The sequence below is a fragment of the Taurulus bubalis genome, assembly GCF_910589615.1.
Source record: "Taurulus bubalis genome assembly, chromosome: 1".
Classification (NCBI taxonomy): Eukaryota; Metazoa; Chordata; class Actinopteri; order Perciformes; family Cottidae; genus Taurulus; species Taurulus bubalis.
This window is the reverse complement of record NC_136589.1, coordinates 30,751,267-30,764,549: the sequence shown is the minus strand read 5'-3', so window position 1 is coordinate 30,764,549 and position 13,283 is coordinate 30,751,267. Positions and strand designations below refer to the sequence as shown.

Below are 13,283 nucleotides of genomic sequence, written 5' to 3'. Positions count from 1 at the left end.
GGAATTTGACTTTGTGTTTTGGGATCTCTCCCAATGTACTTGCACAGAAACATAATTAAATATCTATATAGATAGATACTTAATTAATCACAAAATGGAATTGCACTCAACAGCCGAAGGGTACCATAGTGGCATTAATGTTCTCATCTAGTCAACTCTTGGCAAAGAGGTGAAGAAGTATATTTCCCAAAACATCAGACTACTCCTTCAATGTCAATGATTTATGTTACTTTTAGTCCACAGTGGAATTACTTACAGTCTAGTACTGGGACAGTCCAGTCACACCGTGTTGGTAGGCCCGCTCCCCCTGGTAGGTGGAGTCCTGGGACAAAGCCACATCAATCTGGGACTTGAACTCGTCTCCTAGGTAACTGTCCTATAATGGGACAAACAAAAAGTGAAAGAGGACAGTTAACAGTTACTCCTTAATTTCTTTCCAGGCAGAAAGGGAATAAGTGGTTTTGGAATAAATGAAGAAGTCTTTATTTGAAGAGGAAACCTGGACAAACACTTGGAATATATGTGCTAACAGCCCTGGCAATGGATACGGATTGCTATGATTAAACAGACTGCAAAAATATTGCTTCATTAAGTGCACCTACTTAGCACTTCATAAAATATCTTAAATACCAAATGAATCATTGAGATTTATTCACAATGGATGACAGCTCAGTGAACAAACCTGTGAGAGTTCAGGCTGGGAGAGTCCAGGCTGGCTCATCTGAGACGGCTGGCTCATGTTGATGTAGCCCTGCGTCAGAGGCCCCTGGGAGAAGGGCTGGGAGCCCAGATCCTGGCTGGCCTGGCTGCCACTCATGTGGCCTCCGTGCCGGTCTGATCCTCCATTTCCTCCACTGTGGTTTCCCATATTGCCGCGGTTTCTTTGACGGCCACCTCGAGTCCCGCCTCCTCCTCCACTGCCTGCCTTGCCTTTCATTCCTCCACCACGACCTGGAGGAAAAAGATGTGCGTTACAAGTGTTTCACAGCACCTTTAACTAAACATGTCAGCTTTTAAGAACTCTGCACTTAGCATTACTCTACAGTCATTTGTCTTAGTCACCTGCTGAGGGTCCATTGATCTGTCCCATGTACCCAGGTGGAGGTATGGGGGGCATCACAAGGTTGAAGGGGATGGGGATGTTCAGGGAAGTCATAGAACTGGGACCTGTGCCGATCATACCAATCTGGTCGTGGGTCTGGAAATACATATTGGACGAACGTCCTGTAAGCGAAAGAAGGACAAGTTAATTTTACTTCCTTTTAAATGATATGGTGGTGTGCAGAGCTAGTTTTGTCACACCCGTCCAAACACATGGCTCTTGTTTTTGTATTTGAGATGCTTTAGTAAGCACATTCAACCGCTTTGCAACAAACTACCAAAGCAGATACGGTATATTTCCTTTGTTTTAGTGTTTTTTTACTTAGACATTGACTAACATTTGAAATACAAATCTGTGTTTTGTTAAACACTTCTCACCGTTACTGCTACGGTCATAAACAGATCCAGGAATGAGGACTTCCCTGGCATCATACATGGCTGTGCTCATAAATCGACCCCCCTGCAAAACAAAAGATGAAGCGATGCTATTTTGAGTGTTTTTAGGACATGCCTCATTATCTTGTGCATGTTCACCGATTTATTACCCCATATTCTATAAAGTACTTGTTCTAAGTGCACAAGGACATTTTGAATTGCATCCTAAATCCTTCACTTGCCCCACAGGAATATAACATATTCATGACCTAGTTAAGAAACCCATATTCTATAATTCCATAGTGTTCTATATGTGCTGTGTACATAACACCTGTACAAAACTCACAGGGTTGATGGTGTTGACAAGCTTGCGGGGTTTGCTGAATTGCATGAGGCTCTCCCTCAGATTGTTAAGGGGCCCTTCAACCAGGACCTTCTGCTCCTTGTAGTAGTTCAACAGGTGGTTCCACAGAGGCTGCTTGGACAGGGCCTTGGGGTTTCCCACAATAATCACACCATACCTACGTGACAAGCAGTAGATGACTTAATGGCTCAAAGCTATAGTTAAGGATGCGTAGGAATAACAGTGTTGACAATAACATTTAAAAAATACTGAGGAGAACCTGCAATCAAGAATAAACCACAGCGCAAACGACTATTCAAAAACAAAATATTTATAAAAATTAGACAGAGGGCTCTGTCGGGCTTATGTAAACTTGTGTCGTTTCATTTTGGGTAGTCCTACCTGGCCCTGGTGAGTGCCACATTGAGACGTCTGGGATCATTGAGGAAGCCGATGCCCTGGTGCTCATTGGCCCTTACACAGGACAGGATGATGAAGTCCTTCTCTCTGCCTTGGAAGGCATCCACGCTGGCTATTTCCACCTCCTACAGGAAGAAATCAGTGGAAAAAACTAAATGATCATTTAGGATAATATATTTCCTTATTCTATACAATAATTTGGTTGTGCTTTCTTTGCAAATATTAAATTGTTTAAAGTGATTTTATTTTTTAAACTATATGTTTTTGGAGCCATGACAACCCAACAAGCCACTTGATCCCAATACAGAAGGTCGTCCTTCTGAACTGTTTTGTTGATAAGTTTAAATTATTGATATGATATGAATTCACAGATGATTGAGGGAAAGCAAAATAACACTATTCGTGAGATGAAGTAACACTCCGTTGGAGTTGTTGGACCTACAAAAACACTCGGTCCAGTCACCTTGTACAGTGATGGTACAGAGTGGAGGTTCATCCCTGACAGTACAAAAACAGATTTCAGAGAACACAAACACACAACTCTAATTTCAGGTCCTCAAGTCACGTATATAATTAACATTAAATAGCAACAGCTGATGTCATGCCACTGTCAACTTTTATCATTTGAACCGCTGAAAGTGACGGTCAGCGGCGGCTAAAAACAAAAAATTGCTACCTGTTTGTACACTAATTTGTTTGTTTGTTTGTACTCTTGCTAATGGGAAACCGAATGTTAAAGTCTGGACATTTGCAATCGGTCAGAATTCAGACTTGAACCGCTGTGCCCAAATATTGTTTTTAACAGTCACACACACTTGCATATAGAGCCAAACAATTGAACCTTTTCTGAGGAAGTGCACAATACAACATTTAAACTAGGTAACTTTACCTGGTAGAGTTTGGTGTGGAGGGAGCCACTGAACTGCATGTACTGGACCAGGTAGGACCTCTGTCCCTCGTAGGGTGTAATGATGCCAATCTGATTGGGTTTTGCTCCAGCTTTCAGCAACCTTGTGGTTATTTTCTCCACATTGGATGCCTCAGTTCTGCATAGATAAGTAGGGTGATTACATGACAAAAACATTGTATATAATTTGCCATGGCACAGAAGCTAAATATGCTCGACTGAAACACTGAACAGAAAGTTATGGAATATCTCTTAAGACTAAGCAATGTAAATGTGTTTTCACTGGCTGAATGTTTATGAGCCCAGGTTTACTGCTTAATATCAAATTGCAGGACAAATATAAATATCAGGTCAACATAATGATCAAGAAAATGTAAACCTGTTGAGATAGGATGTTCCAGAGCTGGCTATTTCCTCTTGGCCTTGGGTGACATAAAAGAACATAGGCTTGTCAGGCTGCGGCCACTGGAAGTCAAAGCCTTTCTTCACACGGTCCGCTGTAGGAGAGACAAACACAGATAAGACTCAGGACAAGTGTAGCCGATGTACAGCGAAGTCCACGGAGTGGAATTAGCCTGACAGGATTAGCTGCAGGCTTCATGTGTATTTATGTATTACTACATTAGAATAAAATAAATAAAAAACACTTTGATGGATACAAAGAAAAAACTGGGCTAAATATGCCTCAATTGTTCGCCACAAATTCTCGAAATGGATTTATGACTATTTCCAATGTACTGTCAACTACAAAACACTTGTTTTGGTCGCTACAACAGAAGGCATATCTCTCAATTCATCCGATTGAACAATGGAAACAATAAAACGCAAATGATGTTGGGCGCTTTTCTACTTTGAGATTTTTTCAACTCAAGATAGTTAGGGCACCCTTTCAAAAACACAAGGCACTCTGCAAGACAAAAGCAGCCAACAGCTTCGCTACAAAAAGGCTGCAAAAAAAACCCCACTGTCTAACTAAATGTATTCTTAAAAAAAAGTGTTTTCATCTTACCGGCAGTGACTCCATTTTGCAGAGAGCCCTCATAGAAGATGTTGGAGGGGAAGGCGCTGAGGGCTGGATGCATGCGGTACTGGACCTGCAGACGGATTGGTCGAATCCCCAAAACAACTAGACGCTCAAATAGAGACTGGGACAGACCTGCTTTGGCTGCCTTCTTACACATCACCACAGGGCCCAGTTGGCAGTGATCACCCACCAGAATCAACTGTGGGGGAAAAAAGTCATCAAGACAAAATAAATAACTGTGGACACTGTAGACTTAACAACTGGGGAATGACAGCAGTTTACGCAGAGAGGTGAGGACACAGACTATCCAGATCTACTTTCACTTATGAAGCGCCGACCTGTTTAGCCCCCAGGACGACGGGCACCATGCACTCGGGTTCAGTGGCCTGGGTGCTCTCATCAATCAGGATTGAGCGGAACTGCATCTTGGCCAGACGAGGATCCCCTGCCCCGACACAGGTACAGCAGATCACATCGGCATTCTGGGAAAAACGAAGGAATAAAGTAGACATGTTTTGGAACAGTGAAATATTACTCGTACTTGTTTTTATAAACTATTACCATGATGATGCAGACTCTTTTCAGAGTGCCTAAACTGTTCAGCATAAAAAACATTAAGCACTTAACCATAAAACCAAATCTAAGGTGATCTATTGGCACAAACTAGAAAATATTTCGTATAATGTTGAGTTCAGTAAGACCAGTCTTTATACCATAAGCAGCTCCCTCTCAGCAGTGCGTCTCAGAGCTCTGTAGCGCTTCTCGTCTGAGGAGGACAGCTCTCCAGTCTCGTCCTTCAGCTGTTGGAGCTTCAGAAGTTCTGGCATACTGCAGGTATGAATCATTTCAAAACACTGAGTTTGAGTGCAAATACTTACATCTGTAACCAGGTGTGTTATTGAGGAATCTGGATTTATTTCAGACCACCAATTATCAAATTTGTACTTTATTGCTATACAATATTAGCCCAAACTCACACCAACATTTGCTCTAACATGACTTACCACCCACCCCAAATTTCAGCTATTAATTATAATTGGAAAATGTCCTTACTTTTCCAAGACACATTTTTCTCAACTGATGTGAATACAAGTATATGCATGTCAGACAGTAGTACTCACAGTAAACAACACACAAAAAAGGGCCTTGCTAAATTGTTATTAATCATAGCTATTATGTGTTACCTGTCCATGTTACGGGTCTGGTTGTGCAGCGCCAGGAAGGACACAGGCGAGTCGATAGCCTCCCTGCTCTTGGCACACAGCCTCACAACCTTGAGGCCTGTCTGATGGATCTTCTCTGTCAGCTGGTCGACGGCAATGTTACTGGGAGCGCACACCAGCACTGGCCTGGAGGAACAAAAGTTACAATACTAGGAACCATAACACATAATAATACGTTCAATAATTAAAATACCAATTAATAAAAAACCTTGAACGGTGTATCCTAAAAGACAGATGTCAAGTGCCATGTTGAGTAAAAGGTCACATTCGAACCAAACAGTGATGGTAATTATTATCATAGTGCCAGCACATACATACAAAGTAATTCAATACTTTCTTACCCGTTGCCCTGTCTGGCCAGGTGGTAGACGATGGTCGCAGAGGTTACCGTCTTCCCTGTGCCGGGAGGACCCTGGATCAGACTGAGAGGCCGCTGCAGCACCGTCTTCACAGCGTACACCTGCATTACAACAAGAATGAGTCATACTACTTGGACTTAAGATTTGGGACATGAGTGAGCTGTGTATGACCTCTGTTATGTTGCTTGTGTGATCTGTAATGTAGGTTAGGTTATAGGTATAACTTTTAATAAATACATATTGAATAAATACTTTTATAAATATACAAAGACGTCTTTCACTAACGTTACAGTCTCTCTAACTCACCTGTGAGTGGTTAAGGTCGGGCAGGCCTTGAGCGGTGAAGCGTTTGGGCAGCTGACACTTTATGACCACATCCTCTACCTCATGTCCCAGCAGCTTGTGGTAGATGTAACCAGACACTGAAGTTTCATCCACCGCAAACGTCTTTAGGGCACTCTGCATCCTGGATGGTGAAGACGGGAATATCGATATGAAGTTATAAACTGTAAAACCTTTGTCAAAATCACCTGCTCCAAAATATTTAATAAACATCAATGTATTAATCTATAGTTCAAAGGAATTATTTGATTAAAGTCGTTAATTCTACATTGAAAAGCTTCAGACTCTCTCAGACTCATACACTGCAGTGAAATACAAAAAGCTCTTTAAAAGCCACCTCTCAATAAACATCCATATTGCATAAACTTAAACAGGAAATAATCGGTAGACACTCAGTTCATGGCTGGAATATCTTGACGTGTGTATACTTTGGCTCCCGCTTAAGCTTTGCGCACATACATCACATCAAAAGACAACAGAGTGTGGTTTTTCTAGTGAATACCTGTCAAAGGAAGTGGACTTCCACACAAAGTCGACCTGAAAGTTGTGTGGGATCTCTACTGGAGCCCCAGCACTACTCCTTAGCTCTATGGCAATCTCATCACCATAGTCTAGTACATCAAGTCAAGGAGGAAGTAACTAACATTGACAGCATAGGGTAATGTGTGAGCCATTTGTTAGTGCACATAGGAATTAAGTACATAAATTAACCAAGCAACAATTGTGATGATATTCAGCCTCAGGTCTTATTGCCCAAGTACTGGACCTGTTAACTAACAGGTGGTAAGCAAAACCTAAATATAGAATTTGCTTTAAAAAAAAACACTGTAAAGAAGACACAAGTTTGCAGGCATTGTTGTAGTTCCCTACAGCTGCCCCTAGATGGTACTAAACATAATTGTATTGATGGCATCATCATTACATTCAACTTAATAATAATAATAATAATAATAATAATAATAATAATAATGATAATATTTAATAATATGGGTAAATTCTGGTTAAATACAGTACGTCTATGTAACACTCATGAGGATACTATCAGGGACTTTGATGACATGTCCAATGCTTTTCCATGGGGGGGCCAGGTCTCCTTTGTACCTCAGGCAAATTTCATCTCCCTGCATCAGCCGCATGTCTACAAGACAGCAGATGACATGACAAGATATTCAAATATCATTAAAGCATCAATATATATTTATTTATTTTTGTTTATATGGTTATGTGCATGTGTGTCTTTATGTACATGTAGTGTGCACATCTTTCTTGATATGCATAGTCCATAACAATTTGGTCACAACAATAAAAATATATACAGTATATATTTTCTTTCTCAATTATTTTAGATTGTGGTAGGAAAAACATAAAAAAAACTTAGACAAAGTAAGTAACAATGGAAACTTGAAGCAAAACTATAAATACATACCTGAGTCTGTCTTGGGAAGAGTGAAATAAGCTATCCTCTTTTTATTCAGGCCCAAGTCCCATCTGACAGTGATGTTGTCTTGAGTCTGTTAGGAAGCAACATTAAACAATATGTCACACTTAAATGACAGCAGAAACAACCTTAACTCAAGATAACAACAACAAAAGTGTACAGTTTTTAGATGAGAACAATAGGGGGGGAAGCTGAATATCGATTAAAACAAAGCAATTCACCATGGCTATAAGTTGTATATATATTTATATTTGTTTATATATAAAACATCTCCAGCTTTATTGAATAAACTAATTTCAACTGAATCAGTTTGTTGATTAATTGATTATTTGTAAATTATTCATTGACAATTTTGACATTCTTATTTGTTACAACAGGACAAATGTTTTCATGTACAAATTCACATTTTTTTTCCTACCTGAGACTCTTTAAGTTTTTTATCGTAGTCAGCCTCCAGCTTCACAAGAGGACCAAAGATGTTCTGGTACTGGTAGGCATCCTCATAGCGGAGCAGCACATGTTGGGGCTCCTCATCCACACCCGGCTTCTCCAGGTCCTCCAAGGTCGCAGTGGGATTTTCCTACCAACACACACACGCACACACACACACACACACACGATCACAGACACACACACACGATCACACAAAATAAGTTTAAAATATGGATAGATGTTGAGCAGAGTGTTTTCTATTATTTTGCTAAAATTTCCTAAATTCCAACTTCCACAATTGGCAAAAGCACAGGTTTAATACATTTAATGGTGGCTGAATTCCAATTAGCTGCTTTAGTTTTAGGGTCCTGATGTTGTGGATACTGGCTCCCAGCCATGGCTTACTGGGGCACTTAAATAGAACAGAGCCATTGTTAATGGTAACAACGACATCTGTGCTGTTACCACTATGACAAGGTAAAATGTCTGCTTTAAAAAAGGACAATGAGCACATAGTCCCATATACTCAACAATTTTTTGTTATTTATTTTCCATGTATACAACAGGAAAAAATAAAAACACTGGCACAAAACGGGAAGTGAAACCAACAGAATAGCTCAGCAAACACACAGTAAAAGCATCAAACCCAACTATATCTGGTTCACTGTTTAGATAAGCCCAACCCATACTCAAATTCAAGTTATACAGGCCTAGAATATTTACATTGTGCAATGATGGATGGGTACTATGACAGTTACAATGTCATACCTTCCAGAGTTCTTCCAGCTTGTTGATCTGCTGGGCGGTGATCTGACGAGCCCTGAGCTGCTCCTGCTCTGAAGGGATTTTCACCAGCCAGGACAGGAAGCAGCGGTCCTGGATGAGAGGCTGCCACTGTGAGCTGTCCCAGTTGATGTCCTTCAGGCTGCTCTGGCTGGCACATGGCTGCCTGCATTACAACCAAAACACAAATGTTAAACAATAACTGGGAAATGTCTATTCTTCTTGATTGCCCCATCAGCAGGAAGGACAGTGTGCATGGTCAACTACACCCTTACCTGCACAGTAGCACCACTACTGAGTCGGCTTTAGCAGGGATGAAGCCCAGAAGGAAGACATTGCGACAGGCACAGTTGTAGCACTCCAGGACCGTTTCCCCCAGAGGGCCATCTTTATGCAAGGTCACCTCCTTTGACTTTGCTCTCACCAGGTGGTTTACAATGTGGCTAAAAGCGAAGAGAATTAATGCACCAGAAGGAGGAAATACAAAAGACTACAGTCCTGTATGGGATGTGGGTGTTTTGTACATTATTTATACTTCTTTACACATAGGTCTATTTTATTTAAACTCAAAATAAAACATGACTGCGTAAGAATATAGCAAGAATATCTCTAAAATGCATTGAGGATAAAGTATCTGTATTATATAATTATGACCCCTAAAAACAAAAGATGCAGACTACACTAATACAGCGTAATGCTTTTTTTTGAGAGTATTTTGGTGTTTACTAAAAGAGCTTTAAATACAGAGAACCAGTTTACCGCCAAACAAAGTTCAACAAAACATGAAGTGGTTGTAACTTGTAAGTGGGTTCACATTATTACCAAATGTGTTGCAATGTATTTATTGTCTCGAGCTATCCAACGACAGTCTACAGTGTCAGAACTACCAGAGCACGAAGTGGAAAAGGCAGCATCAATTGTACATGACTTTGCCAAAAATGCATCAAAGTTCAGTTTCTGTATAAATTGAACTATGTATTAGAGGAGACCCTGTGTTTATTGGTATTCCTTTCATTCACAAGAATTAATAGTGTCTTGCTGATGTTTTCATGTTTATTACAAGGCTGATTCAAAAAGCACCTAATGAAGAAACTAATCTAATTAAGATTTTCTTTGGATCAATAGGTTGAACTACAAATAAAAATCCCTCAAAAGTCAGTCAACAAAATGTTTTTAATTATGTTTTTAACTCCTCATAACCACTTGCATATTTATGAGTGAGACTTTTGAAAACAACAAAGACTCACTATCACAGTCAATGAGTATAGTACTCCTGCTGTGATGATATATCTGTCAAATTATCCTCTCCCAGTTCATTTAGCTAAGTACACCAACACGTAGGGGCAATTACAACCTGATAAGTTCTTGTATCTTACCTGCCGGATGTGTTTCCACGGCCATTACAAAACCATTTCTTGCTGGTGTTGCAGTAGACCACACAGGCTGGATCATGAATTCCACAGTAACTAAAATAGAAGTGAGTCAAAATTTAAAAAGAAACACAAAGCACTACTGTTAAGAGCCAGAAAACAAAACATGAAAAATAAGCACATAACTTGTGATAAATCAACAACACTGACTCAATTTGGATTGTTGCAGTAGCTGATGTGAAGGACTTTGAAAATATTGAATATATATAATATTAATGAGAGCCAACCAATACATCTGCAACACTGATACGTCAACATTATTAGCTCATCGCAGATATATCGGTATCACTAACAAATGGCAAGAAATTGAAGAGTAGAAATGCCAAAGATACAGTATGTTTGAAAAGTGCCCCCAGACTATAATTTGTCTAACAGAGAGTAATACCAGGTTTATTTTTCAATAGTAAATTGCCCTTGCCAGTATTTATTGTTTCTTAGTTACAATTGTTAGAAATATAAAATCTAAAGGGAACATTATTTAAAATGTTTTTATGTTATAGGTTTTTGACTATAAAATGTATGTCAACCAATAAATCATTATCAGAAGTTTATCAATATTGGTAGCCTCAAAACGCCTGTACCTAGGGGCTATAATTTATGTAAACTATATCCTTTTGGTTATTGAGAAAAGTATGTATCCAGATTGTATCCAGATTTTAATTATGGCACTTGATCAGCAAAATACATACTTCATTAATCATACATAGCCTTTGAAACATTAAAGGATTCAGCTGCATGTCCTAGAACAAAAAATAGCACAATGAGAATAAACATCTATATAATAATAATAATAATAATAATAATAATAATAATAATAATAATAATAATAGAGAAAACTGAGGCCCTCTGTTCAACAAACAGTTCCCACTGCCAAACTTCAGGGAACATTTTTTTCTAAACATTTGAATTGGCTACTGATCTGCTGGTGAAAGACATAGTGGTACATCACTTGCTCTTTAAAAAACTAAACAAACTCACAATCTAGGCAACTAATGATATCTGATGACAGACATACTCAACAAGAATGTTTAAACACAGCCAAACTAACAGCTGTCAGACAACTTGTTAGTTAAAGAGCAAACAAGCTGCAATAATAGTGATTAATAATGGTTGACATGAGACATAATACAAGATGTTCTGACATTGTGGCTTTCTGTGCCATCTTATAGTGTGTGATTGGATAAAACACAAATACATTTTTGTTTCAAACCATTCAGACTTTGCGTTCAAGAGAGAAGTGTGTATTGCACACAAGAGACAGTAAACTACTGAAGTGCAGTGGACAAAAGAGACAGAAATCAGCTCATTGGTTTGCCTGGTCAGCGGCAGAGAATGAGAGAAAAGTAGCAGCTTTCATTTTGCCCAGATTGAGCTATTTATAGATGTTACGGCTTTTGAAAAGTTGGATGTTTGTAATTTTAAAAGTTTTTCATTTTATTTATTTTGAACCAGTTTTCTGTGGATTATTATGGTCAACAGAAAATCCACTGAGACTCAACTGAGTATAAAGAAGGGAGCTAAATAGTTAAGATAACAACAACCATTAAAAACATGCAATACAAATGACACAATGTGAGATAAAATGTGAAAGATAAAATCATAGCAAGTGAATATTATCCAGCACTTGTCCCATTAGTCTGGTCTTCATCCTAAAAGGTACCTGCAGGCATGGCGAGGCAGATCCTTGGTGTAGTAGGTGTCCTCCTCATCCTCCTCAAAGTTCAGCTCTGCTAGCAGCTGACTGGCTTTGATGACAGGCTCGTCCCCATTCTGTAGTATGCCGTCAGGGCCATTCACCTGAGGAGATGGAGAGCACCTTAACCATGAAACTAAATGGCAACATTATTTGGGATGAATTTACAGTTCAGGGATCACAGATTAGACAATAAGATTGACGGTCAGCGAGGCACATAAAGCTTTTTTGCGTGGTCCTATATTATTATATTATATTTCACACTGACTAACTATTTCATCTTTAAGTATAAATATGGGCATTTGCCACTCTTGGTTCGTGTGTCAATTAAGTCCGGCACTGCCATGCTAGCTGTGTCCGCTAGCTAACGGATCAGGCGCGAGCCTGCTGACCAATTAACCGGGAATAAGCGTGGTGACAGGCGGGAGGCGTTGTCGAGCTAACCGGGAGGAAGCCAGCGGTGTTGTGAGCTAACGTGAGCTAATTCACGGCATGTCAACACCGGAGGAAACGCGTCTGTCAACCGCACGCACCTGGCTGTCTAGCTGGCTCTGGGTCTGGGTCTGGGTCTGGCTCGGCAGGGTGAAGTCGGTGAAGTCGTACTCGGAGCCCTGGGTGTCCGCTCCCAGCAGCTCGGCTTCCTCGGTGTCGAGGAACGTGAGAGTCTGCGAGCTCGGCCCGTACGCCTCCACACTCATGGTGCTCGCCTGGACCGGACGAGGAGTCCACAAACTGTTGCTAATCCCGGAGGAGCTGAACGACTGAGACACTCCGTGGTGATGAGAACACTACACACACGGGCAGGGAGAGAGACAGGCAGAGCCTCGGTTACGGCTGCGTCCCGTTTGTCTTCTCCCCCGCACGTGTCCTCTCCTCCCTCACGACCACTTATCTCCTACAGTAAGTCATCTGTAGGAAGCTGGGGGAGTAAAGGAGACAAGGAGACATACTGTACGTGAGCCGAATTTAACGTGGGGCATTGATTTCTTACGTGGTCATAAACGTCCCTCTCTGTCATTACATGAGTCTAACCATTCATAAATAAAGGTGCAACAAATATGGAAACTGAGTTCAAGAGATATGAAGCCTATTTAAAGTGTTTCCTTTTTTTTTTATTTGACAGTGTCAATGCTCAGTGATAAAAAGAAGGAAAAAAAACTGTAAATGATCCAGAGATAGGCTGTGAGCCTTGCAAATTAGTTATTCTAATTTTCATCATAATTTCATAATTTTGTTCCTGCCCAGATTTTGAAAAAGGGCATGTTAAACATGTACTTAGTTTAGTAAATGTATACACAACATATATAATATATAATCCATAACACATCCACCCAAATCATGTCACAGGTATGTAAGTAAAGAATAAATAATAATAAAAAAGCAACGAGAGGAAAAGCAGAGATAAAGATCAAC

The 13,283-nt window shown here is 40.1% G+C and overlaps 1 protein-coding gene across 1 annotated transcript; it reads right to left on the bottom strand.

Moving 5' to 3' along the window:
- Window positions 1-259: 259 nt before the first annotated feature.
- LOC306739596 (regulator of nonsense transcripts 1-like) lies at window positions 260-12,568 on the bottom strand (the record flags this gene model as incomplete). The annotated part of the gene is made up of 23 exons (XM_079221626.1): window positions 260-376; window positions 683-951; window positions 1,063-1,224; window positions 1,480-1,561; window positions 1,823-1,997; window positions 2,222-2,364; window positions 3,129-3,285; window positions 3,526-3,643; window positions 4,156-4,369; window positions 4,509-4,652; window positions 4,884-4,998; window positions 5,355-5,519; window positions 5,735-5,853; window positions 6,059-6,218; window positions 6,597-6,705; window positions 7,134-7,232; window positions 7,521-7,605; window positions 7,951-8,112; window positions 8,733-8,913; window positions 9,023-9,190; window positions 10,124-10,213; window positions 11,838-11,974; window positions 12,404-12,568. 23 exons carry the CDS (start codon window positions 12,566-12,568, stop codon window positions 260-262), a joined length of 3,336 nt encoding a protein of 1,111 aa, XP_079077752.1.
- Window positions 12,569-13,283: the final 715 nt, after the last annotated feature.